The following is a 27,078-nucleotide window of genomic DNA, read 5'->3' on the forward strand; positions in this document are numbered from 1 at the left end:
TTTGATTGAGTTTTGCAAACACGAGAATTAAATTTAAAAAAAAAAAACGTTTTCTGAACATCAGCCACCTTTTAAGTTATTACTTTTTTTTCGGGTGCAAATTTGTAGAAATTTGAGTATTTTAAATGGAAAAACTCTAACAGCGGATAGTGACTTTATTTCAGTTTTTTTTAAATGCAAATAAAAATATTTTACATTAAAAAAATTAGATTCATGCAAATCAGAATTTTCTGCATTAAAAAAAAAATTAAATTTTTTATTGAATTTTTTGTCAATGCAAACATTTTTTCTTTCTTTTTTTTTAATGCAAAATATATGCAAATTTTTTTCATTTCCAATAAATATTTATATACCTATTTTTTTTAATTCCAAAAGCATTATTTTTTTAATTTATAATTTTTCAACACCCTTAGTTTTCTAACTTTTCGTATTATATTAGTCTCACCGAACTTTTTTTTAACGGGAACTTTGACTTGATAATATCTTCGCATCCTAGTAACTGTCCAACATGGTACAATCTTTTCTTATTTTCAAAACGTTTCCATATTTTTGGAGAATGCTGTAGTGCTGGACTTTTCTTGTATTTTTTTTCCTAACGACCAAAAACTCTACCTCTTATTTAAAGGAAAAACATCATTTTTCTTTAAAAATTAAGCTTTCTTCAAAGAAAAAAGTTTAGCCATAATGTAAGTAAAAAACGTTACACTTCGTTCAAAGCAAGTCCACAACTTCGTTTGCTCACCTTGGGCAGGACTTTGCTCCATATAGTTTAACTCTGTTTATGAAATTTTATGCATTCAAATATTATCTCCCTAAGTTATTTCTATGAAATTACATAAAAATCTTTATTAAGACTTACCTTTAAGCTTTGTGCTAGAATAAAGAACGTGATCTTCCAAACTTCCAAACATAAAAAAATTACAAACCATTTTGAATTTTTTTTTTTCAGATTTATTTTTCAAAAGAATGTTTTTTTTTTTATTTACTTATTACCACTCACAGTAGCAACTACACAATATCATACAATTTGTTAGAGTTTTTAAATATTTTTTTTTCTTTAAATATTTTATTTATTTATTTATTTTTTTTTTTGTTTAAATTTATCTCCATTTAACTACATTACATTTAATTTTCGTTTTAACTGAAATTTCAAAAAATATTGCTTAGATGCTTAATTTTTTTTTTTTGATCTTCTACATAAAAAGATTAGTTTTTATTTTAGCTTTAGTTTTTGTTTTTTCTTTTCTAATAAAATTTGGTACATAGGGAAAGTCTAGAATTTATATTTCTCTCGTTTAATATTATTATTTACAATTTTAACATAAGATTTATTTTTTAATTATTTGTTGTTCTTTTTTTTAGAAAATAGACTATTACAAAAAAAGTTACATCACATTTATAGTTATCAATTTTTTATTTTCTTATTTGTTTCTCTATAATAATAATAATATTTTTTTTTTCTTTAAAGTATTGCTTTAGTCTACGATATGAAAAGATTCAATCTACATACACTCATACACTCTTATAAAATAATGTTTATATTTTTTTATTTTTTTGAAAATATATTATATGTAAAGAGTCTTTTTTTTTAAAATATTTTAAGGACTTATAGTTAAAACTAAAAGTTATTGCTTACTGCTTTTTGGTGTGTGGTCTCATTGATTGTAGTATTGCTCTATGCTAGGAAATAAACGAGATCAGGGTACTTTATTTTGTTTTTTTTAGGTGGATTCAGAAGTTTCTAACTACGAGGAAGAGGGTGCATCAGTAGCACCTTGTTAGGACAAGGTATCAGGAAGGACAAATATTTGATCCGATGCTGGATCGTCTAGTGATATGGTAGATTTAGGAGCTACTTCCATTGATTTCCAATTGCCTGCTGTCGAGGCTTGATTCAGATTGGCACGTGTTTTATTTGGCGAACTTCCTCTATCATCACCCTCTTCTAAAGCACTCAAACTACAGGTGGGCAAAACTCGATGGGGGAATCGTGGTGATCCTCGAACTCGTTCCCGAAGAGTTGGCTGGACGACCGCTATCGATGGTCGTCTATTTGCTGGCAACTGAAAGTTGACTTTGGTCTCAGGAACTTTTATATACTTTCCAATTTCCCCCACAGAACTGGAAGGTCTTTCGATAGTCACTTTGTCGTGAAGAAAGTGGATTTCAATAGGAGTTACATCGATATCGGTCCCACTTTTTGCCATCGACAGCTTCTGAATAGGCTTCAAAGTGCTCGGAGTGCTGTAAAGAGCATTGCAAGAAGCCGTTTCTGATGATGGTATCAGACGGGAGAACATTCCCATGTGACTCCTCAACGCTGCCTTTAGACCTTTTTGATCGCCCAAGCTTATGGTCGAACCTTTATTGCTTGATGTGGTACGCGAGAAAATTCCACGTATTCGATTCATGAAACCAGTCTTTGCCTCTGTGGCTTGTTGATGGGCAAGTCGAAGGTTGAGTAGGTCTGCCGCTGGCAGGCAGGATTCATTGATTGTGCGATCTTCGAGTTGGGGCTGGGAGGCGAAGGTTACCGAACGACGCATCGTCATTTGCATATATTCGGCTGATGGCCAACTGGCTCGTGGAATTACAGGTGGCAGAACGGATAGTAGGAGATTCGGTATAACTCCGCTTATGCTGGGAGTTCGAGATTTACGCTTGGTGGGAGGAATTACTGTCACTTCGGGCTAAAAGAACAAAATTAAAAAAAAAAAAACTTGGATTGAAAGTCTTGGAAAAAAAGGATAAAGGGACATCCTTTTTTTTTTGAAATTTAATTAAAAGGAATGGGAGACGGACACAATCTCGAAATTTTTTAATCCAGAAAACCCAGAGTTCCGAAAATCCAGAATCCAAAAAATCCAGAATTCCGAAAATCCAGAATCCCGAAAACCCAGAATCCCGAAAACCCAAAATCCACAGAGGCCATTATTTTCCGAAACCCAAACTCCGAAAAATTATACATATAAAACTAAAAATTTTTGAAATTTTTCATTTATATAATTTTTCGGGATCCCATTCGAGATTTTGGGTTTTTGGAATTTTGGATTTTTGGGATTTTGGATTTTCGGGACTCTGGATTTTCAAGATTTTGGGTTTTCGGGATTTTGGTTTTCGGGATTTTGACCCCCAAAGCCCAAACCCAAAAGGAATTTGTCCCTTTTTTTAAAATGATTTATGTTCACGTACCAAGCTCACCTTATGCTGTCCCATAATTGACGTACTCGATGACGTTGCCGTCGATGTACTCGTCTCCAGCATTTTCTCCAACTTTCTTATCTCCGCATCCAAGGCGATAATCTCCTTTTTATAAACCCGATTTTGAACTTCGACTCGATATTGTAATTCCCTTCGGTCATCGACAACAAATCTCCTTGTATTGTATTCCATTTTCAAACCCATGCTATGAATAACCGGGTCAATAATATCATCTGGAAGAAGATAAAAGAGAGAGGATAAAACCACAAGATAAAAAAAATCACAAAACAGTCATCAATATTTCATTCCCCATCCTCGAACTTACTTCTTGCCCAAATATCATGAAGTTTTGGTATAAAGAGCAGACATAATGTAGCCGTTGTTGACGTCAAGATGAGAGCTGTGATTGTGATGAAGGCCAAAGTGACACGCTCCGAGATGAGATTGGCTAGGACAACAACAATGCCACTCGTTATTACAACACTATACACAGATACCCCAATGTATTGGGAATCATTGAGGGCGGGTATTTTCACATGTCTCGTCTCCCAGGCCATGTACACGCCAACAACTAATAGCAATCCCTTGTACGCATACAAAGCACCCAACCAGCTTTGGGTGTGCTGGGAACGACAAACTTCAACCTGTTGAATATACAATATACAAAAAATGATGGACAAAATGTACAAAATGTGTGTCCTTTGAAATGGCGGTAGACCTAAACAGGATCAACACAAACTATATACAGTAACTGATTGCCTATCGATGTAGATGCGGGTTTTGTCAGGAGTTGTGCTGTCTGCGTGGTACCCGTAGAGCAGTGCGGTATTGTGGGTACAGAAATCAATCTACCGAAACGAACAGAACGTAATTACATTTTAAGCTTTCTCTGTATAGTTCACATCCACCTCACCCTTGTCTTTTAAATTCCCCTTGTCGTTGTCCTTCGTCCTTGTCGTCGTTGTCCTCGTCGGCTAGTTTTAGTTTTTAGATTGAAGCTCTTGTGAGAGCCAGGCAAAGCATGATGATGGCTTTTGTATTGTGTGGACTTTGAGGTTTCATCATAATGTCATCGGGTTGGTTGGGGGGAGAGATTTTATTTTATTTAGATTTTATAGAGGTTCACCCATCAGACAAAGCACATTTCAATTGAATTGAGTTCGATTTTTGTTGTTTTGTTTAGGAGGGAATCACTTTTTTTTGTTCAGGTTATTTTTGAAAATGTCAATGACTTTGAGATTGAATGAGAGTACAAAATTTTTCAAGTCAAAACGTTTTCATGGAAACTCTCTCTAAATTGGTATTGGTTGTACTTTAGATGAGTTTGGTTTTGGATAGAAGAGAGATTTTTATTTGGAAAATGGGGGTTACAAAACTGTTAATTTTATGTAATTTCTAAGAATAAATTGAATTTTGATTAAATATTTGGTCAAAAAGGAAAACTATAAAGACTTACATCACTTGAATTGATTTTTTTGTGTCAAATGTTTGGATTGTAATGTGTAGATTCTAGAGTAATATTTTCTTAGAATTTATTTGTTTGGATTTTCTTTTTTAACCTTTTTGGCAATCGAGATGCTGAGAAGTTTCTTATGGACAGTTTATAGAAAAGTTTATATCGTTTTGTTCAAAACAAAAACTACGAATTTTTCTCAGAGTTTATAAGATCCTGAAGAATTTCATATATCTTCGAGGTTATTTAGTCAGTCACCAGGATTTATTAGAGTAAACATATTATGAACCTTTTGATAGATGAAACGATGTCATAAAGTTTTAAACCTACTGAAACAGTTCACCTTAAAAGTATTTAAGGAGAACTATTAGGCTAGTAACTGATTTATTAATTTTATTATTTTTTATATTGAATTGAACACGACCGACTCAGTTGGTATTGCCATGTTCAAAGGAGAGATCCTGAGAACCCCGTCAAAAAAGCAATATCATACAACGTTCCAACACGAAATAGAAAGAAAGGTAGGCCTAAAAACTCCTGGTACAAGCAAATGCAAAACCACCAGCATTCAGTTGGCCTTAGAAATGGAACAATACAAAACCGGGAGGCTTGCCGCCGATTTCTGAGGTCAACCCGGCGAACCCCACAGGCGGATCACTAGTGTGAAGCAGTTACGTGGGATAGTTATGATCCCCTCGACATCGAGATCATAACAGAGCCGGGAAAAAGGAAGAAGATTATTTTTTATATAGGCAGCATTTAAACACGGAGAAAATGTGCACATTAAAATGAGATGATTCCCAACTTTAATTCCACCCTCTTAAAGTAGTACAATTTCTGTTTCAAATAAGTGGAATTGCTTAAATTTTGTTAAATTTCAGATAAAAATCATTTCATTTTAATTTTCTTCTTAAAAACCGCCTAAAAATAAAACTGTAAAAGTGGCTGCTAATTTTTTCGTTTCATAAAAATGTTTCCATATAAATAATGGAGTAACTAAAGCTCAAAAATTGGCAATATTAGGGAACCCGGCCGAACAGCTTAGATTTTGATGATCTTTTTTTTCAAACGTCGGTAATTAAAAATACTTTAAAGTCTATAGATTAAAAATTGCCGGTGTTGCCGTTTTGATTTTTTAAATTTAATTGAAGATTTTTGTGAACAAAAACAAATTTTTTTCAAAAATTTTTCTTAAATTTCATAAATTAATTAATGCCAAAAGATTGTCTAGGAAACTCAAGGAAAAAAAATATATGGGAGTGAGGGACAATCTTCCATAGTTCAAGCGATAGATGCAATTTTCTTATTAATTGACTTCAAACACAAAAAAAAAATATTTTAACACAATGGCAACGCCTACAATATTCAAATATACATTTTTTAAAAGCTAGAAGCTTAGTCATATATGAAAAAATTAAAATTAAGTTAATTGAATGAACGGCTTTTAAAAGAATGGTAATTGAACACAGATTTTTGAAAGAAAAAATGATTGAACAAATTTTAACATATCGTTTTTTAAACTTGGTCGTAATATAAAATGCATTTATTTTCAAATTTTTTTGGCCGCATTTATTATGATTTCAAATTATAAAAGGAAATGTCAATTTGTATTACGGTTTATGAAAAATATTAAAAAGTATTTCATTTTCGAAGAACTTTTTTTAATAAAAGTTTTGAAAAAAAACTTAAACTTACTGTAACTTATTTTTTTTTTTTAAGTTCAACATCTAAACACAAAATTATTTTTTATACATTTAATAACCCTTACTGTTTAAAGTTAAATAGAAAAAATTTAAAGTTCCTATTTTTAAGAAAGTCTTTGAGAAAATTAATTATTTCAATGCAAAAATTCAGTTTTATTAAAAATAAAACCATTGAAATAGAAGTAATTTTAAATTTTTTTTTTTCAGAAGTGTGATATATTTTACCTTTTTTGCTTCGAAATTCAACTGATAATATTTATGGCCAAAAATTTTTTTTAAATAAATTCATATTTTATTAGAAAAAGTTTGGAAAAAGGTCATTTTAAATTTTTCTAATAACATTTTTTTTTTTAATTCTGAGTTTGAGGACCATTTTTTCAAAAAGTCTTGATTAAATTTAGTGGATTTAAATTTAAGAGATAAGAATGAGCTTCTGGCTTTTTAAAAATGTATTTTAAAATATTGTAGGTGTTGCCGTTGTTTTCAAAATATTTTTTTTTGTGTTGGAGGTCAGAATGTTAAAAAATTGCATTTATCGCTTAAACGGTGGAAGATTGTTCCTTACTCCCTTATATTTTTTTTCCTTAAATTACCTAGAGAATCTTTTGCTATCATTTGTTTTATGAAATTTAAGCAAAAAAAAAAAATGGTTTTGTTAAAAAAAATTAATTTTAATTAAAAAAAAAACAATACGGCAACACCGGCAATTTTTAATCTATAGACCTTAAAGTATTTTTAATTACCTACGTTTGAAAAAAAAAATCGTTTAAATCAGAGCTGTTCGGCCGGGTTCCCTAATAATTTGCTTTAGTTACTCTACACCACTTTAAAATAGGATAATTTTCTGCTTAAATTAAGTGGATTTGTTTTAAGTTTGTACATTCGAAAAATTAAGAAGATTTGTCCGCTTAAAAACCATGCAGAAATATTTTTAATTTAATACAGAATTTTTATGGGTTGGTGATGAATGACCAAAACCCATAATCCAAAAGAGAAAATCCCCAAAGCCAAAATCCCCAAGATAAACCTGGGTATAGACAAAATCTCCAGGAAAAAATCTCAAAAAAAAAAATCTCCGAGCGAAAATCCCAAAATTTCAGATGCGCAAGTTGTGTATCAAGCAATCGCGCGATTTGATTGCTTGATACAAAACTTGAGCATCTTCATTTTGGAAAGACCTATTTTTACTCATATTTAATTGTATGCTGTGATAACTTGCCTCAAAATATTATGATTACGCTGTATCCTTCCAGTATATTAGAATCATTGTTAAGGCACACGAATGGTAGGTCAAACAAGGAAGGTTCAAGTCACGGTTGTTTACAAATTAGAAAATGGGAGAAAAAATTATTTATTGGAGATTTTGTCCATTGGATTCCTTTCCCCATGGAGATTTTGTCCATGGGGTCAAAAATTTTCTGGAGATTTTATCCGATTGAGATTTTATTTTTTGGAGATAGTGTAGGTTTCCCAATTTTTATATATAAAAATGTTAATTAAAAAAATGGCTTTATTGATTTCTATTTCGTGAAGATGTAATTTTGTTCTCCAGAAAAACTAAAATTCCTTTTAAGAACTAAACAAAATTTATTTTGCAGATGCGTGGTTAATACAGTACGCAGGCAGCGGTAGTGCCTCTTGCTTGGAATATCATTGTCATCTATTTAAAACCGGTACAAACGTAGATATTTTTATGGTAAAAGTGAGTTAAAATACTAAAGTTTTTTACCAAAGTTTTTTTTTTTTAATTCATAAAATAATATTTTAATTTTATAAGAATTAAAAACTCAAAATTCTTCTTTAATAAAGAATTTTCATATATGTATGTGCCGTTTAAGTGATAAAAGTCCACCTCTCCTTATAAAATTAGTTTAAAAACAGTTTTCAGTTATTATTTATTGGTTTAATTTATAACTATCAGCATCAGTTTGTACTTTGTAGAGCATCAAAGACAAGATAACGAGATTTTTGATATGACAACATATTGCATAATCTTGCGTTTAATCTTTGAAGTCTTTTAATTTCTAAATGGTGAGTGATAAAATAATAAGCTCAACTAAATGTTTGTAGACCATAATATAAAATAAATGGCAATCGCTTTGTTTTTATCAAAGGAGATGGCACATTTTTGGGCCCAGTGTGTACACTAACGAAATTGGTACCAAATGAAAGGTGATGATAAGCACATTACGTGGGTAAAATATTTTCAAAATCGTTAGTGTGGTTTTGGAGATATTCGAGTTTGAAGTTTCGGATTTCAAAACCGAGAATTCAGGTATTTTTTCAAACAATATTTTACCCACGTAATGTGCTTATCATCACCTTTCATTTGATACCAATTTCGATAGTGTACACACTGGGCCCAAGCTCCATAGAAAAATGTGTCATCTACTTTAGGGGTGATATTTCATGAAAATCGGTCCATTATTATGACGAAAGTCCAAAATTTCACTTATACTCTTAAAGGAAACGAAACTTTTTTCTAAATTCATTGGAACAAGGATGTGGGTGTGGTGATATCTTTTAATTGGCAATTTATTTCCAATTTTCAAATTTATAACAGAACACAATAAAAGTTTTCTGTGAACTGAAAAGTGATTGCTTTTTTATTATTATCACCAGAATTTATTCGACATTCACATTAGAGTCTTCTTATAAACTCAAAAGTAGAAAATTATTAAATGCATTCGTTCGTTCCTAAACATATTCTAAAAAAGGACAAATTATCCTTCTTTGAAAATTATCCTTGCAAATACAAATGTTCATTCTGCTGACATTTCCATCATGCTAATGATTCCTAATAATAACAATATTCTTCAATGTCATATCCAATAAACTGCAATTTGCTTCTCCTTAATGTCCAATAAATATATAAAAAAAAATAACACATCTGTGCCATCAATCAATCTTGAAAACGTTGAGTGAATAAAACACCATCACTCAATCAAACTTGCAAAACCTTATCATTTGAGACGTCAATTGCAATCGCATTAAAACGAAAACCCCACCAAAAAAGTTCAACTTCCTGACTCCAATATATACCCAAATCACTTTAACTGCTACCGCACATCTCGCACACCGTCAAACTGGTGAATTCTAGAAAATCCATCTCTGATGGTGATGGATGTTATGTGGCAGAGCACACTTACCTGCGGTAAATATACAACACTCCTGTCGCTGCTACTGATTTCCAATGTTAAATTATTCAAATGTCTCTCCATGGGATCGGTGAAGACCCACAGTGTCACGACCAATCCATCAAGCAGCAGCAATGCTCCAACCAACGATATCAATTGAGTGTCCTGCAGCATTTTGTCTTTAAACACACTACTTGTGCGGGTGAATATCCTGTGGACACGGTAGGTCTTTGCAAACATTGAACCGAATGCCAGTGAGAATCCCGCCGACAGCAGGTACACCCGAGCCTATAAAAAAAGCGAAATTTATTAAAATACAAGTCACATACTCATCTCCTGAATGCTGGCAGCAACTGAATATGTAAATTATGACAGAAAAGGATCAAGAAGAAAAAAAGGATAACAAAAGGAAATCAACAAAAAAAAACGTGTGTTAAGGGGTTTATTTAAAAATGGCAATTTAATTTTGTCTGCGACACAAAGGACAAACATTAAAAGGTCGAAGTCCTTTTGAATGGTTTGGTTGGTTGGGTTTTTGTAGAGAATTGTAAGTAAATTTGATAGAAGTATTCTCATGAATTCCTTCAATTCACAAAAAAAAGGAGCAAAATGACAGCGAATTTATTTCCAATTTCCTGAATCCTGCGAGCCTCTCTTTTCCGTCAATATTGATAAATTTATCTATAAATTGTTACACATTTCCGCTACCGCCGCCGCCACCGTGCGTCGCCTCGTCGTTGAAAAACAATTAATCTTACTTAAGAAATCCTGATAGCTTCGTTTATGTATGCAAAAATAAGTTAAAAGTTCAAACGTTCCGAAGAGATAACAAATATGCAAACAAAAATAATAATGATAGACTATAATAACCCAAAGCAAATATACCAATGAAATTTCCTTTGATTGAATATTGTATCATGGAGTTTCTGCTATTTTGCACACGTGAACTTGTAGCGAAATTGGATTGATACTTATCCATATAAGCTGAGGCGGATATGAAAATTGGATTGACATTGTCTGACGACAACCTCTGTCAGGACGATAAGTTTTTCATGGAATTTCAAAGATAAATACGAATACATAAAAGTTTTTCTTTTTTTGATGACAATGAGTTGATTTAATGGAAATAGTATTTTTCCCAAAAGTGAGAGGGTTATTATCAGGGGAACAGGAACAATGGACTTAGTAGCAGTTTTGGATAAAACTTTTCAAACTTTTAGTTTTGTAATAGAGGATATGGAGAGTTAAAAAAGGGAAAAGCAAAAAAACAAGGTTACCATAGTCATTTCGGAAGATAAACACTTAATTTTAGAAAATAATATAGTAATGAACTTTAAGACTGTCTCTTTTATAAATTGGTCACAATTTAGCTAGCTGGAATAACATATAATTAATTCATATATTACTACCCGTTACCACCAACATGAGGTAATAAGTGAAACAACTCTTGGAAACCAAATCGTAAGCGACAACAATATCTTAAATTCACTCTTCTGAAAAAAAAATCTTGGATCGAAGCATTTCGAAAGAAATCCAATGAACACAAGAAGGCTAAAAACTTTCAATTTAAAAGCACTTTATGAAATTTTTGATAAATCATTTTTATCAAAAAACAAAACCAACTTCCATGGATCAAAACTGGGTTTTATAATTTTTCTAATTGTTCCTGTGTGGCCAGAACTGAACGAAATTGAAATGGGACCACATTGCAGCCACCAGCTTTTCAATACGAGAATTATCAAAATTGGTTTACTCAGTCCAAAGTTATGAGGTAACAAACAAAAAAGTCGGTAAAAAAACATAACTTCGGCAGTCAGTGTTGGGGAAACCATTTCAGCTTCAGTTAAGAGCAAGGATTTTTCTCATAACCTTTGGCGATAACAACACTTTCTAGGAACATTTATTACCTTGTTCCATGCCACTTTAAGGCACCACACGTAAAAGCTTGTTAAAGTTATCAACCAACGCCAAAGACGGTTGCTTAAAGAGTTACATTTCATCCACGAAAAAGTGACGCCATTTTCTCCTGATACACTTGATGTTTTCAGGTTATAACATTAAAAGAGTTTTTGAAAATTCAATCATTATAGGCTAAATAGGGGTAAGACCACATTGCAAAAAAAGTGGCTATTTACTAAACGCGACGTCGCACAGTGTGGCCGATGGTAGGAAAAGTTGGCAAAAATTATTTTTCTTCGTTTCTAAGTTTGTTATGGGTAAAAATACTATATTAAAGCACAAAACTGAGACAACTTTTGTGATTCTATGAAAAATTATCAAAAACGTACATTATAAGAACATAAGTATCTGTTACCTTTAACTTTGAAGTTGTTTGAGAAAGAAAATTGTTATTTATTTGTTCAATATTTAGATTTTACTGTTTTTTTTTTTAAATAAGATTATTCTTAAAAATAGATTTTAGACCTGACTCAACGGTTTAGTCATAACAAAATCTTCTTAATGAAAAAATACACTGGTCAACAAAATTCAACTTTTTTTGTCCGAAGAACCAAAACATACTTTTCTGAAAGATTTAGGGATGCTGAACTCGAATCCACGAAAGAAATATTCTATTAGTTTCCGTTTTTTGGAATATTACCGTTATATAATGCAAAAAACACGTTATTTTGAATGTTTATGAGGTTATGGTAAAAAAGTGTGGTAATTTCTTTAAGCATAGTTTGACGCGGTCATCTTCTTCAGAGAACCGCTTCAAATTTTCCGATCTTTTTTCAGGTATGAGATATCTCAAGCTGCGCCTGCGTCTCCATTGTGTAGATCAACACTATTTCCTTAAAATTTTTGGCAACAATGCTAACCGTACACACTTTCAGTTTTGGCTAATAGAATAATTCTGACAATGGATACGAGTTCAGAATTTCTAACACCTTCAGAAAAGTAAAATTCTGTTGAACTGTATTGTCAGTACTTCCGGAATCTGAGAAATATATACAAAAAAATCGTTATTTTTAGATAACTTCACATAGTGTTTACTCAAAAAGGGGCAAACATGGGCACCACTTTTTTAATTGACACGAAAGACGACACTCTCAAAAATAAAGGGACACCAAAAACAAAGCGCCACTTCACACCTTTGTGAACTTTTTCTTAACGAGTTTGTATGACGCACACAAAAAACGAATGATTTTAAAGACACCGAATTCGAATAATTTTTTCAAACAAACTAGACACTCATAATTCAAAAGAGGAATGAGAATCGAAAACTTCCCTTTTGCTTGTAATTCAATATTTATTTCAAATTTTTATCTTTTGATTTAACGAAATAGCACTTAAAACTTGAAACACAGACGGGAGCTAGAAAAAGGTAAATAACGAATAATTTCGTCAATGGCGACATTTTAAAGTGTAGTTACTCACCGCGTTAGACTTAAACCGTGGAATAAAAACCGGTTTTGTGTAGCTTATTAATCCCTTTATTAAAGTAAATTTGTATTTGACAGTTCGGTACAATTTGAAAATAGCTATTTTTGCCAGCTTTTGATACCATTGGCCACACTGTGCGTCGTAGAAAGTTTTTTTTTAATCGATAGATAAATTTACTGTTGAGCTGAAAAAGGTATTGAAAAATTCTAAAAAAAATTTCAAAATCAAGTTATAAAGGGTTTCAAAACAAAAACATGAGATAGACCTTCGACAAAGTGGTTAATCAAATTTTTTACAGACATTTTATTTGTACCAATGGAAAGTTAATGAAAAAAAATGTATAGGGCTGCGTTTTGAAGTATTAATTTTTGAAAAACACCTCCTTTTTTAGGGGTATTTTTGGGCGGTTTTTTATTTTGCGGAATTTCCTAAGTGTTAAAAAGTGTTAAACTGAAAAACTTCAAAAAACCACAAAACACCTCTAAAGATTTGCTGTCGATATCCAGCCACCAGTGTAGGAAGTACCTATCGTAATCTCAGTTTTAAATTTCCACATGGTTGACTCTAAAAATTCTTACTTTTTTTGTAGGCACTGTACAGATATGATTGAAGCATCATGTTAAAGCTGAAATACTAAGCTTTCAGTTGATATACAATTTATTATAGGTTGTCATATAAAAAAATTGACTTTAAGGTAGTGGAAGAATACAAATTTATTGGGTTAAAAAAATTTTACCTCTTTTTGTAGATGTCGCACAGACGTGATTGATGATACTATTGGTTGTCAGATAAAAAAATTGCATTTTTAGGTTATGGACGAAAAAAAATTTGATTTTTTCACTTTTTTCTTAAAAAAATTATTGTTCGTAATTAATTGTTTAAATACCTTTTAGAAGAAATATTAAGCTTTTTAATGGTATAATATTTTTGTAAGCTTTTCAAATAAAATAATTGATATAATGAGAAAATAAAACAAAGGTAATTATTTTAGATCTTTCTTGTACATTATAATTGGATTTAAAAAAGTATTCCGTTTTTCGTCAGTAAACGCACTTTACAGTTAACCACTTTTTTTTCTAAGGACTTTAAAATGTTATCTATTTTACGTCTAATATTAGTACTGTTCAAACGAATCCCCCAAATAAATGACGCTTTTTACAAAATTTAAAGCAAATTCCCATAATCAATTTTGTGCCATCTAATAGGGGATTTTGAAATTAAAAAAAAAATTTCATTAAGAAAAATATCATAAACCATACTAATGCGAATTGCTTAAAGTAAATTTGTTCTACCTCCAAGTGTATTTTTTCAATTTGTTTGCAATTATGTAACAAAATGCAACGATGCGTGTATTTCATATGATTCCTCATTAGCGCCATGTCATTATAAAATTTCTCTTCTTATTGCTTGAAGGTTTCTTTTTGTTTTAAACTTGCAAGTTGAATAATGCCAACTCATATTTAACCTGAAATGTAGCAAAGTGTTGCGTCGTTAATTTAAAATTGTGTGAAATGAAAGGTAGACTATACTATACTATCTGATTCTGAATATATACTTCTTGTGTCAAAACTTAAACTAATTAATTATATAACAAAGTTTTTTGAAAGGAAAATGAATAGAGTTATGTACCTACATTGAAGCATTAATAGAGGTTCGTTTAATTTTCCATATGAGAATGAACTTTTAAACTTTCAACTTATATTACGGAGGGATAGAGAAAATCTATGTCTGTAAAAAATTATCTAACTTTAATTATATTATCCTCAATATTATCAAGAATGTATTGGATACCGCAATAAGACTTTAAGAATACAGAATATTATAAATACTTTTATGTGTCTGGATCGCGGTTATAAAATTAAATATTTATTGCAAAGAATTACGTTAAAAAAAAAACATTTATTGCAATTGAAAAAAATTTGCATTAAACAAAATTTTATTGCAACTGAAAAATATTTCCATTACAAAAATATTTGTTGCAAATTGAAAAAAATTCCATTAGAAAAATGTTATTGCAACTGAAAAATATTTACTGCCAATAAAAAATTTTTTGCATTAAAAAATAAAGTCAATGCAAAATGTGAGCATTCAATATTTTTTTTTTTATTAAATTTTCTCTTTTTTTTTACTACTTTAAAACAAAAGGTAAAATAATAAGTTTAAAAATAATCCAGCAATACAAAAAACTTAATATACATATACAGGGTGTCCGGTAGAAAATGGATAATCCGGAAATGGCTGATAGGTGGACTTTTGACTGTTCTGAAACCAAATAGAAAAAGTTTCTATCGCAACCAGTTTAGAAAATATTAGCTTTTTTTCGTTCAGTGTACTTTAAATTTCATCATCTTACGTTTTCTTTAACCACAACCACGAATGAATGAATTTTATAAATTTCTTATTTTTATAATTTTATACAATAATTGGCTCACTGTTTTTTAAAACTGTTGCATCTTTTCTTTAAAAAAATTTTGAAATTTGTTTTTCGATGCAAAATGTAAAAAAAAATATTTTATGAACATTTTCAAACACCTATGGTATAAAAAAATCCATAGGAACGTAGGTGGCCAACTTTTTTAAAAATGTGCGCGTCCAAAGGGGATTGCAGAATGGTAAAAGTTTTTATCAAATCTAGAGTTACTAGGAAGTTATTGGTACCAAAGTCCAAAAAAAGCCTATTAATTTAATAAATTATTTTGACTGTAAAATCTTAAGTTTTTCACATTGCTGCCACAAATGCATGGACTCCATCAGTTTTTTTAATCAGTCATATTTTACAATCATTCTTCTTACACATAACTATTAAAAAAGTGTTATAACCGTTGAACAATGGCTATTAAAAAAAAATAATTTAACTTTTTTTTTAATGCAAAGTAGAAAAAAATATTTGTTTGCTCAGTTTAAGCATGGGCATTTCTTAAAAATAAGAAATTTATAAAATTCATTCATTCGTGGTTGTGGTTAAAGAAAACGTAAGATGAAGAAATTTAAAGTACACTGAACGAAAAAAAGCTAATATTTTCTAAACTGGTTGCGATAGAAACTTTTTCTATTTGGTTTCAGAACAGTCAAAAGTGCACCTATCAGTCATTTCCGGCCTATCCATTTTCTACCGGACACCCTGTATATATTTTTTTGTTTTAATATTCGTCGAATTTCTTAAAATTTTGGCTGACTATAAGTTAAGTTCAATATTAAAGTTGAAAAATTTAATGTATGGCCGAAAAGCCAAAATTGTAAGAAATTCGACCAATATTAAAAACAAAGTATTTAATGCACACATTTTGCATTGAAATTGTTTTCAATGCATTAAATTTTTTATTTGTAACAAATTTGTTTTTAATGCAAAACATTTTCCAGATGCAATAACATTTTTTTAAATGCAAATTTTATTTTTTTTTTTTTAAATAAATAAAAATAAAATATGTAATAATAATAATAACAATAAAATATATAATAAATATATTTTTTTTTTAATGCAAATTTTTTTCAATTGCAATAAATGTTTTTTTAAACCAAACATTTTTTATTTGTAAGCAATATTTTTTTATTTCTAATAGAAAACAAATGCAATAAAAAAAATATTTTTTACAACCCTGGTTTGGATACATCCCACCATGATGAGATAAAATGAAAATGTTAAATACAATTTTTCGAAGTTTGACCTAATTTTCGATCTATTGATAACACGGTGTTACAAAAATGAGGTTTTAAAATATACGCGGGCAGAGACCTATCAGGTTTTGTAGAGCTAGTCGCACTGAATATGAAACGGTATTTGAAAATCCCCTAACACCCCCAAAATCTGGAGTTACGGGCAAAAAACGGTTTTTTGGACCTTCACCAATTGAAAAAATTCTAGCTTCGACAATTTTTTACCCATTTTCGATTTTTTTACAGTTTCTGATAGAAGATAAATATACCTTTTTAACAATGTATAAAACATGTAACTCGGTTAAACCACTTAGAATTTATAAGATGTCAAAGTTCAAAAATTCAATTTTTTTTGTCATTTGCCCAACTTCGGCATCAATTTAAAGTATATGTTTTCAAAACAACATGCTATTTAAAAAATATATTCTAAAACTATATCTATTTCCCAATTGATCGAGGTATTTTTTATGAAAATCACTTCAAAATTGGCTTAGAAAAAAAATTGGCTTAGGACAAAAATAGTATAAAATGAGTTTAAAAGTTTTTTTTCCCCTATTTTTAACTTTGAAATCGATTATTTCAAAAAATAATTGGTAGTATTATATTGATTTAAAAATTAGAATCAAATGCACAATTTTGCCTTTTGGAAATGGTATCATTTATTACTGTAAGTGTTGCCGTTGTTTTTTAATAATTTTTTTTTATTTTGATAATTTTTTTTAGAAAAATGCCCCTCCCACCTAAACGGGGGGAGATAGACCCCCCTCCCAAAGAAAAAAATGTTTGTATTGAGCTCCTCTACAAAAACCTTTCATCAAATCCTGGCGCCCAACTTATCCTACTACGTGCCGAAACAACATTTTTGTTCTATACCTAAAAGTTCGAATTTCTGTATCTGGGTTGAAATCGAAAAATTTTTTCTAAGCCAATTTTGAAGTGATTTTCATAAAAAATACCTCGATCAATTGGGAAATAGATATAGTTTTAGAATATATTTTTTAAATAGCATGTTGTTTTGAAAACATATACTTTAAATTGATGCCGAAGTTGGGCAAATGACGAAAAAAATGGAATTTTTGAACTTTGACATCTTATAAATTCTAAGTGGTTTAACCGAGTTACATGTTTTATACATTGTTGAAAAGGTATATTTATCTTATATCAGAAACTGTAAAAAAATCGAATATGGGTAAGAAATTGTCGAAGCTAGAATTTTTTCAATGGGTGAAGGTCCAAAAAACCCGTAACCCGTTTTTTGCCCGTAACTCCAGATTTTGGGGGTGTTAGGGGATTTTCAAATACCGTTTCGTAGGGATCGGGTCAAAATTCTGGCTTCAAAATTCTGCTTTTCAAAATTCTGCTTTTTCAGCGAAAATTCTGTTTTTCAAAATTCTGCTTTTTAAAATTCTGCTTTTCAAAATTCTACCAGCATTATATTTGAACAAAAAAAATTCTGCTAATTCTGTTTTTTTTTTATAGCATATGCGCTGGCTAAAGAAAAATACACCTCATCAATGTAATTCAACATTGGTACTTTCCTAAATTTTTTTATTTAAGTGCCGCAAATATTTTTTGAAATGCATATACTGACTTTCTTTCAAATAAAATATGTATACTAATTGGAACCGATGTTTTATATTCCTTTTCTTATTCAAATTTTTGAATATTCACCTTTATTTGATAAATTAATTAATTTTTAGTTATTTTCGGAAATGTTTAATATTAAAAACCTTTTCTTAATATTTTCAAATTTATTCATTTATAAAACAAAAATTAATTCGCATTTAAAAAATGACAAATTATGTGTGTAAGTAATCAAATAAGCAGATAATTTTTCAAAAAGATGATTTTACAGAATTCTGCAAAAAATTAAAAAAGGGTTTGAAAAATGTTTAAAAGCGCGCGCTTTTTAACATTTTCCAAACCCTTTTTTAATTTTTTGCAGAATTTTGAAAAGCAGAATTATGAAAAGCAGAATTTTGAAAAACAGAATTTTGAAAAACAGAATTTTGAAAAGCAGAATTTTGAAAGCAGAATTTTGTTAAGCAGAATTTTGAAAGCAGAATTTTGACAAAAGAATTTTGACCCCGGCAGAATTTTGAACCCAACCCCGTTTCGTATTCAGTGCGTTTAGCTCTACAAAACCTGATAGGTCTCCGCCCGCGTATATTTTGAGTGTTACACCGTGTAATTTAAAAAAAATGCATTAGCATGATAAGAGTACAAAATTTTGTTTTAATGGTACACATTAAACTTTTTACTTTGCACTTTCTTTCACTCTTAAACTAAAATGTTATTTATGGCTTTTTTTGTCTTTTTGTTCTTTATTAGGTTTTCTCTTTTAAGCCTGGTACGGTGCTCGAGCTAAATTTTAGCCGAGATAAAATTCCCATACAAGTTATCGATAATTTGTATGGGATCCATTTTAGCTGAGATAAAATTTTTCGATAATTTGTATGGAAGCTAAAATTTTGCGCGAGCAGCGTACCAGGCTTTAGACCTTAAGTTGGTATGTTTTTTTGGAATTTTTAAAAACAGTTTATTTAATTTACTTAACAATTCTGTACTTCTTTCTTCTTTAGGGTCTGAATCCAGCAGTTTTGGAATATTATATCTGGCTCTTGAATTTATAATTATTTTTCTTCAGCTTTTTGAATACAATTTTAAACACTTTACGCTTATACGTGAATTATTACAAAGTGACCGATAATTAAGTTCTGAATATGAATTTTAATACATACTTTTGGCTCCTTTTGACAACACAAACATTTTGCAATTAAATTCAACAACTTAAATCCCATATTTTCCAGAAGATTAATTATATTTCTGAATGATTTTAATAAATCCCAATTAATAAATCAATTAATACAGTTCAATCCGATATGGTTTCCTTTCATTCGAAAGGTTATCGAATTTAAAGTGCATTCTCACTCTGTGAATCTGGTGAAATATTATATTGAACTGATTCAAGGATTCATGTACTTATGCCCTCTTTCATTCTCTTCAATTAAAATCAATTAATTAATTAGTTGAGAAAATATTTCAATGAATAAACCACAACGATACTAGGCAAAGTGGCTACAATGGGTACTTTATTGAAAATTTGTACCAACACGAAAACCACTAACCAACCAAAAAAATAAGAGAACATCAAGGATGTAGAAAAAAAAATTAAAAAAAAAATCTAGTGGATTGCATCAATTTTTATTTTAAGTTAAAAAAAATAAAGAAAAAATTGATGTTAACTTACCGTACAAACTGTTGAGAATGAGTCCTCGGCCGATGGCAGCGTAGAGTAATCCAATCCCAAGAGTATAACGGCTGTGTACACAAGGATACATCCAACAGCGGTAATGTTGCTCAGCTTCGGACTTGAAAGTTTGATTGCCCTGAAAGTGTGCAACCAACCAATAAAGAGTTTGCGGATAGAAAAGAAGGATTTTTTGTGTGCGGCAAAAGGCCCCAAAGGGACACAAGAGTACTCCTCCAAGCGACAACAGCCAATTTCAATTACACTCAAACCCACATAAGCACACATATACACACACCTTTTCATATATAAAAAAAGCTTTATATTCATATAGACTTACTTTAATTTTCGAAAGTGTAGGTTAAAGGCTAAAAAAGCTAAAGCTAGAGCTATTCCCACCGACGAAAGGGTGGCAATTGTATAGAAGGCCAATGGAGCAACCGTTGCCACTCGAACTTTGAACACTCGCTTGGCTATTGGCACCTGTCCGGTGTGCCATTTGATGGCATAGCACTTGGGGCAATTGAAATCTAAAAAATCCTCTGCTGGATAGAACAAAGCCACTTGTTCGAGGAAGCCTCGTTGTATTTGATAAAAGGCTGTTGTACCGATTCGATCGGGGCCACTGAATGACACTGGACCCTAAAAATAGACAAGCAACAAAAAAAATGAGTTAGGAAAAAAAATTTTTTTTTTGATGTATTAGAAACTGAAAAAAAAAAAATAAAATTTTTGTTTAAAGAGCTTGAGGGTTATTGAAACAATTTTATAGTTTTTATTGAATTGAAAAAAAAAAAAAATTTCCATTAATTGAGCTGATGTTTGAACAAATAGAACATGTGGTTAGTTTTAACTCAAATAAGTAAATTGCTTCTAATCAAGTCTAAATAAGTGCATTTTTCGGAAAATAGAAGTTGTATGATTTTTATTTTTCATACAGAATGGGTTAGGTTTAAAGGATTAAAATTGTAGACCAAGGCTCTAAGTATATAGTTCGCGGAATAGGAAATCAGTGTCAGTGTTTTATATTAAATATGTTACAAAACGCAAAACAGAATACGAAATACAATATCGCCCTTGTTCAGTCTAATGAATTAGTGTGGCTTAAATGAATTATATTAAATCGTTAATTTTTACTGTGGGTAGGAATGATTTTCTCTGAAACTATTGATTTAAAAGTTTAAGGCTGTTTCACAAATATGTAGATAGTAAAAGTTGTGATTTGCTCTGTTGTCAAAGTCTGAGATTTCACCAACCGAATTCCAGGATACAAATTAGAGTAAGCATGTAAGTTTAAATTCAAAGAAATTACAATTATTTATATTCTTAAAACATAAATTCTTAATAATAAAATGGTCCAATTTCTGACCAATCTTGGTACGTATATTGATGGATATTTCTTTATTTTTCACGGATGTTCTTTTTTTTTCTTTCAGGTTTAATGCAAATTATTGCATTCCTGTCAGAAAATCACGGGTTTTCATGGTAAAATCAAGAGTTACCTGCTTAAAATCCCCAGTTGCCTTGGTAAAAATGTAGATCGAATTCGGTTTATCAAAACCCTTACCATTGGTGCGGGATTTAACCAAACCCTACTTTTTTATAGGATTTTTGTGTGCTGTTTCCGAATCGGAGATCGAAAATTTGACTGGCGCTTAACATTTTTGAAAAAAATTTAATAGTCTTAGGTTTTTCGATATCGAGTTCGTCACCGTTGATTTATAAAACAATGCAATATCAAAAAGCCATATTTCATTGTACAATATATAATTATTTATTTTTTCATGCATCGGTCAGTGTAAATTGTATCGATGCGTCTGTAAGATTACACTGGTTTACAGCAAAGATAACAAGATAATTTTCTTCAAAATCTATCTATTATAAAGATATGATAATTTTTGTAACGATCAATATTTTCGACTTTTTTTTGTTATTTTTTGTGTTTTCGTCTATAACTTGAAAAGGAAGCCGAATATGAAACATTTTATTAAGTAATTTTTTGTAGATAATTAAATTTACTATCGATATGTATCCTTTAAAAAAATTTAAAATTAAAATATTGTAAAAAACTAATGAAAAACAATTCGAAAAAGAGAAAAACATGACATTTTTGGTGTTTTTACTAAATAGTCTATTTTAATCCTTGAAGAATTTATAGATATTGAACATGTAACGAAGAAAAGAAAATACTTTATCTTTCAACATAATGGTCACAAAAATTGAATACGGCTAAAATTGGATAATATATGGTTCTTCAAAATCTACTGATTTTGGTCTCTTTGAGCCATTGTCACGTAAGAAAAAAATAGTGGGATTGAGTGTCCATTTTGGCTGTAAACCAGTGCTAAAGAAAGGTTACAAAATAAGGAAGAATTGATTTCTTGTTTTGTCAATCAGGTCTTAACCGAAAGAAGACATTGATTTAAATTTTTAAATTTATGGATACGTTAGTATAACTACTTGAATTTATTTTAATAAAAATATATCACAAAAAAAACATTACTGTTAAAAAAAGAGCCAAGTTCTCCTATGTTGAAATTATGCTAGCACAAAAAGTACTGAAATGTAAAAGTGTACAAAGTTCTAAAGCTTGGCTTTAAATTTGTATAAATAAAATTTTGGTTGTTCCCTTGGCAATTTAACTTTAAATTACCGATTTTTAAAGCTATTTGAAAAATTGCCAAGTAAACAACCAAAATTTTATTTATACAAATTTAAAGCCAAGCTTTAGAACTTTGTACACTTTTACATTTCAGTACTTTTTGTGCTAGCATAATTTCAACATAGGAGAACTTGGCTCTTTTTTTAACAGTAATGTTTTTTTTTGTGATTTCACTTCTTTTTGCAAGGTTTTGCTGTAGAAATTAAAATCTCTATAATTGATGAAAATTCAGATAAAATGGGTGGTTACCACGCCCCTTGTCTAAAATTCTCAAATTTTAAATTTTTTTCTTTTGTAATAACTACCAGATCTACCATTTTACCAAGTTTCAAGATTCTACGATAATCAGAAGTGCTCTAAAATATTTGATGTAAATTAAGCGAAAATGGGCGGTTACCATGCCCCCTGGCGAAAATTCCCAAATTTAAAATTTTTTCTTTGTATAAACTACCAGTTCTACAAGTTTCAAGATTCTACGATAATCAGAAGTGCTCTAAAATATTTAATGTAAATTAAGCGAAAATGGGCGGTTACCACGCCCCTAGCTGAAATTCTCAGATTTTAAATTTTTTCCTTTGTATAAACTACCAGCTCTATCATTCTATAGGTCGTTTCAAATCAAAAGTCCCATGGAAAATTGAGCAAAAATAAAAAAAAGCATTTATGAGGCAGCTGAACTTTTTCTAAAATTACCATAAAATAATGAAGAACAGTTCTTGTTATCCCTATTTTAATTAATTCATCCGTCTGTGAGATTCACTGGGTTAGCCTCAGAAAGCGGAGGCAAGTCTCCCGGGCTTGCATCACTCCATATCCGTGGACAATTGTACAAAAAAACATACAATTATTTAATAATTTATCATTTGAAGGCAGTTGGGATAACTTTGCAGAAAATATTGTTATAGGACTAGGTGAAGATGGACCAGAAATGTCCAGTTTATATGATAGCAATTCATAACTTAAAATTCTATTTACATCTTTTCATTTGTAAAATTGGGCAGTAAATATCTTATTTTTATTTTTCAATTATTTTGGAGTCGTCACCATAGAAATCATTAATAAACAAGTTCAGATTTTTCGTTTGCTTATTTTTTTCTCTAGCATTTCTTTCATTCAAACAAGCATGATTTGTTGTTATTTTTGAGTTGATTTGTTGCAATGAGCCAATAAAATTGAGTTTTTTGTTTATTTGTTCTCATTTTTATTGGAAGGGAGAAAATAAACTCTGAGTCAGGACTTTTGATTTGAAACGACCTATACTAAATTTCAAGATTCTACGATAATCAGAAGTGCTCTATAATATTTGATGAAAATTCAGCGGAAATGCGCGGTTGCCACGCCCCCTGGCTGGAATTCTCAGGTTTTAAATTTTTTCCTTAATATAAACTACCAGCTCTACCATTCTACTAAATTTCAAGATTCTACGATAGTCAGAAGTGCTCTATAATAATTGATGAAAATTCGGCGAAAATGGGCGGTTACCACGCCCCCCTGAATTGAAAATCTCAAATTTTCGATTTTTTCCTTTGTATACACCACAAGTCCTATCACCATGTAAAATTTCAAGTTTCTACGATAGCGGGAAGTTCTCCATAATTTTGATGATCTGTCAGTGAGTCAGTGAGTCAATGAGTCAGTTACGGTTTTCGCGATTTTTGAAGTCCTATATCTCAGAAACTACTCATCGTAAGAAGCTGAAATTTTGTGAGGAATTTGGGTTCGGCCAGATCAACAAATGTAGCTAGTTTGAAATTTCTGGCATATTTGGTGTGGAAGCTAGAGGGGGGTCGAAAATGGCCTGAATTGTTTCCTGTAAATAAGGGTGTAGTGCCAAAGTTGCTAGAGAACTTGGCTGGGCACTACCGTGCCCCTTGATTTCTCAAAAATTTAGAAAAAGAGCGCAAACCCCAATTTTATAAATATTGTTAAAAAAGCTTTATTTGGAATAAAAATTAGAACTCCGCCAACTGCCAATTTTGTTTGATTTTTTTCGAGTGATCGTTCGATAAATTAAAAAAAAACCGAAACAATTTTTTCGAAATTTGTTTGGTTAATTGATGTCTTCGGACTTGAAAGAATTTTTTCGACTAAACCAATTATTCAGGTCCAATTTTTTTTAAAGACCTTTTCGTTGAGATAACGGTCTTTGAATGAAAAAGAATTCTCTTGCTTTTAAGTATCAATACCTTGGCATCCAAATAACTGAACCGAATGTTTGAGTTGGTCTTGAATACATTTCTGCAAGGATAAGTAATAAAAAAAACTGACATAAAAAGGCTTTTTGAAAATTCAAAAATCCAATCAAAAATAATGAATAAACCATTAATGCGCTTTTTATAGAACAATATTCCCAAAAAAAAAATAATCAACATAGTTTCAATTCAATCAAGGAAGTAAGCCGTGTTTATTTATTCCACTCAATTGTATTTTCGAAAAACATAAATGAGAAAGATTTTTGCTTTGATAAACTAATTTTTTTCAATTTTGCATTGGTGTGATGAAAAATTAAAAAAAAATTCAACATCTTTTCAAAAAAAAAAAATATAAAACTTTTTTTTTAATGTGTTTCTTGTACGATTTGCTTTACGATCATTTTTCTTCAAGATACAATCCGTTGAAATTCAAAAATTTAAGTTTGTGTTTGCCCTCTTAAGAAGTATACAAAACAAAACAGAATACCCATAAATTAAATAATTAAACACAAATATTCACTATGGTCACTATGGTGTATGCGTTACATATTTTTTCTATACAAGAAATCGCAGCAGTTAGTAAAAAATTTTATAGCTGAAGAATCGATAAAAACAAGTTTGTTTAGAATCGCTTTCTCATCCTTTAAAGTAGGTATATTAATAATGCTATCAAATTAGCATGTGAGGTATTAAAATCAAAGATATTTTTCTAAATTTATTTTTTGTGTAATAATTTATTTTCCAAAACTCATGGTGTAAGGAAATTTGTATTTCACCCATTTGCTATTAATTAATTCTATTAAGATTTTTATATTTCTAGTGAACTGAAAAAAAAAAGAAAAAAAAAAATACAGAAAAAGTTTACAAAAAACATCTGTAGGTATATTTATATTGTAAATTTTCAGATGTTGAAGGATTATTTTATTTTTATAGATAATATTTCCATATATGTACATACATATATGCTGATCCTAAGTCAAAAGAAAAATTCAATGACATTTCAGAGAAGATTCTATAGAAGCAAATAAAAAAAAATTAATCCTAAAAAGTTTGAGATATACATAATGTTGAAGAATTGAAATTTCTTGGTATTCATTAACAATAGAATTGGAATTAGTCCTGATGCTGATATTTCAAAGGTCAAAGCAATATGTGAAATGTCACAACCGACATCTGTTATTGATTTGCAGATATTCTTAAGGGATGGTTAATTGCCTTCAATTCTTTGTAAAAAAAAAATATATCTGAGAAAAAAAAAAACATCTTTGTCTTCTCTTAAAGGAAGAAAAATAATGACATAACGATGCTATTCATAAAAAACAGTTGAACAAATTTAAAGTTTGAAAAACTCACCGAAACACCCAGAAAATCGAGTCTTCCCATCTGCTGCAAGAACTCCCAAGCCATATCACTTCTTGTATAATCGAATCGGTCCAACTTTGATTGAATTGCATCCTTTTTCCAATGCTCTTCAGCTCCACGCAACGCCAATGCAATTGCCCAAACTGCATCATAAGTCTGCGGTGCATACTTCGACACAACATTGCTTATATCAAATTGTGTCATAAGTTCATTGTTGAACATGGCGTTGTTCTGCGGGTGGGTAGCTATTTTAATTATGTCTATCACACGTGCAGTTCAAAGTTAGTCAGTTTCCCTTTCAACACTCACCAATCCACTGAGACTGCTGTTGTTGCCAACAATGCTATTGTGGCTGGACACAATTATTAAATTCTCGACAGCTGCTCGTAACTCTGGAACGGTGCAGGCTTGTGGGACTCGATCCCACCACGGTGGACCCATGCTCTCTTCATGCAAAATCCAAACATAGTCAGCGCCGAACATACGTAGTTTGTGTGCTTCGCAAAAAATTCGAGGAGCCAGTTCTTGGGAAAAACTTCCAATGATAATTCTTGTATCTAGTTCCTTTAGGGATAATAAACAAGAAAAAAATAAACAAAAATAAAGAGAGAAAAGAAATTGTGTGTGAATATGAGAGAAAGTTAGATTTGTTATGTAGATTTGTTTTGTAGTTTTTCGTTTTCTTTTCTTTTTTTTTTTGGTTGTTTGGTTTGTTTTGTTTTGCTTTTTGAGGATGATGAAAGGATAACTTTACATCACACCATTTATGTTGAAAGGAACAACGTTTTATCTCTTTAAAAGATAAGTTGAAAAACTAACTTATATACTTGCTCTTGTGGTTTATGGCTGTAAAGTGGTAAGTCTTTGAAGATTTATGGTGAAAGTTTATAATGAATATATGATTATAATGGAAATGAATGGAATGATTTTTATTTGGAAAATTGGGCGAGAATTCATGTTTAAAGATAAGAATTGGGATACTTTCATTCTGGTTAAAGTATTCCTTGTGTACAAATTTTTTTCCAAGTACATTATTGTTGTTGGTTTCTTTCATGTTTTCTCCATACTTTATTGAATACA

The 27,078-nt window shown here is 30.5% G+C and overlaps 1 protein-coding gene across 2 annotated transcripts in view; it reads right to left on the minus strand.

Annotated features, from left to right (window-relative positions):
* Window positions 1–1,399: 1,399 nt before the first annotated feature.
* Window positions 1,400–27,078, minus strand: part of LOC129907595 (gamma-aminobutyric acid type B receptor subunit 2) — a 91,960-nt gene continuing 66,281 nt past the window's right edge. Inside the window, exons 5-12 of one of the 2 annotated variants that reach the window (XM_055983874.1) lie at window positions 26,308–26,562; window positions 25,990–26,229; window positions 20,123–20,424; window positions 19,783–19,921; window positions 9,507–9,782; window positions 3,527–3,845; window positions 3,202–3,434; window positions 1,400–2,690 (exon numbers count right to left, since the gene is read on the minus strand). In XM_055983874.1, coding sequence (XP_055839849.1) covers window positions 1,779–2,690; window positions 3,202–3,434; window positions 3,527–3,845; window positions 9,507–9,782; window positions 19,783–19,921; window positions 20,123–20,424; window positions 25,990–26,229; window positions 26,308–26,562 — 2,676 coding nt within the window. In that variant the 3' untranslated portion in view covers window positions 1,400–1,778. Of the gene's footprint in view, window positions 2,691–3,192; window positions 3,435–3,526; window positions 3,846–9,506; window positions 9,783–19,782; window positions 19,922–20,122; window positions 20,425–25,989; window positions 26,230–26,307; window positions 26,563–27,078 lie in introns of both variants that reach the window. The other variant, XM_055983873.1, reaches the window with a different exon arrangement.

This window comes from Episyrphus balteatus, chromosome 1, assembly GCF_945859705.1.
Source record: "Episyrphus balteatus chromosome 1, idEpiBalt1.1, whole genome shotgun sequence".
NCBI lineage: Eukaryota > Metazoa > Arthropoda > Insecta > Diptera > Syrphidae > Episyrphus > Episyrphus balteatus.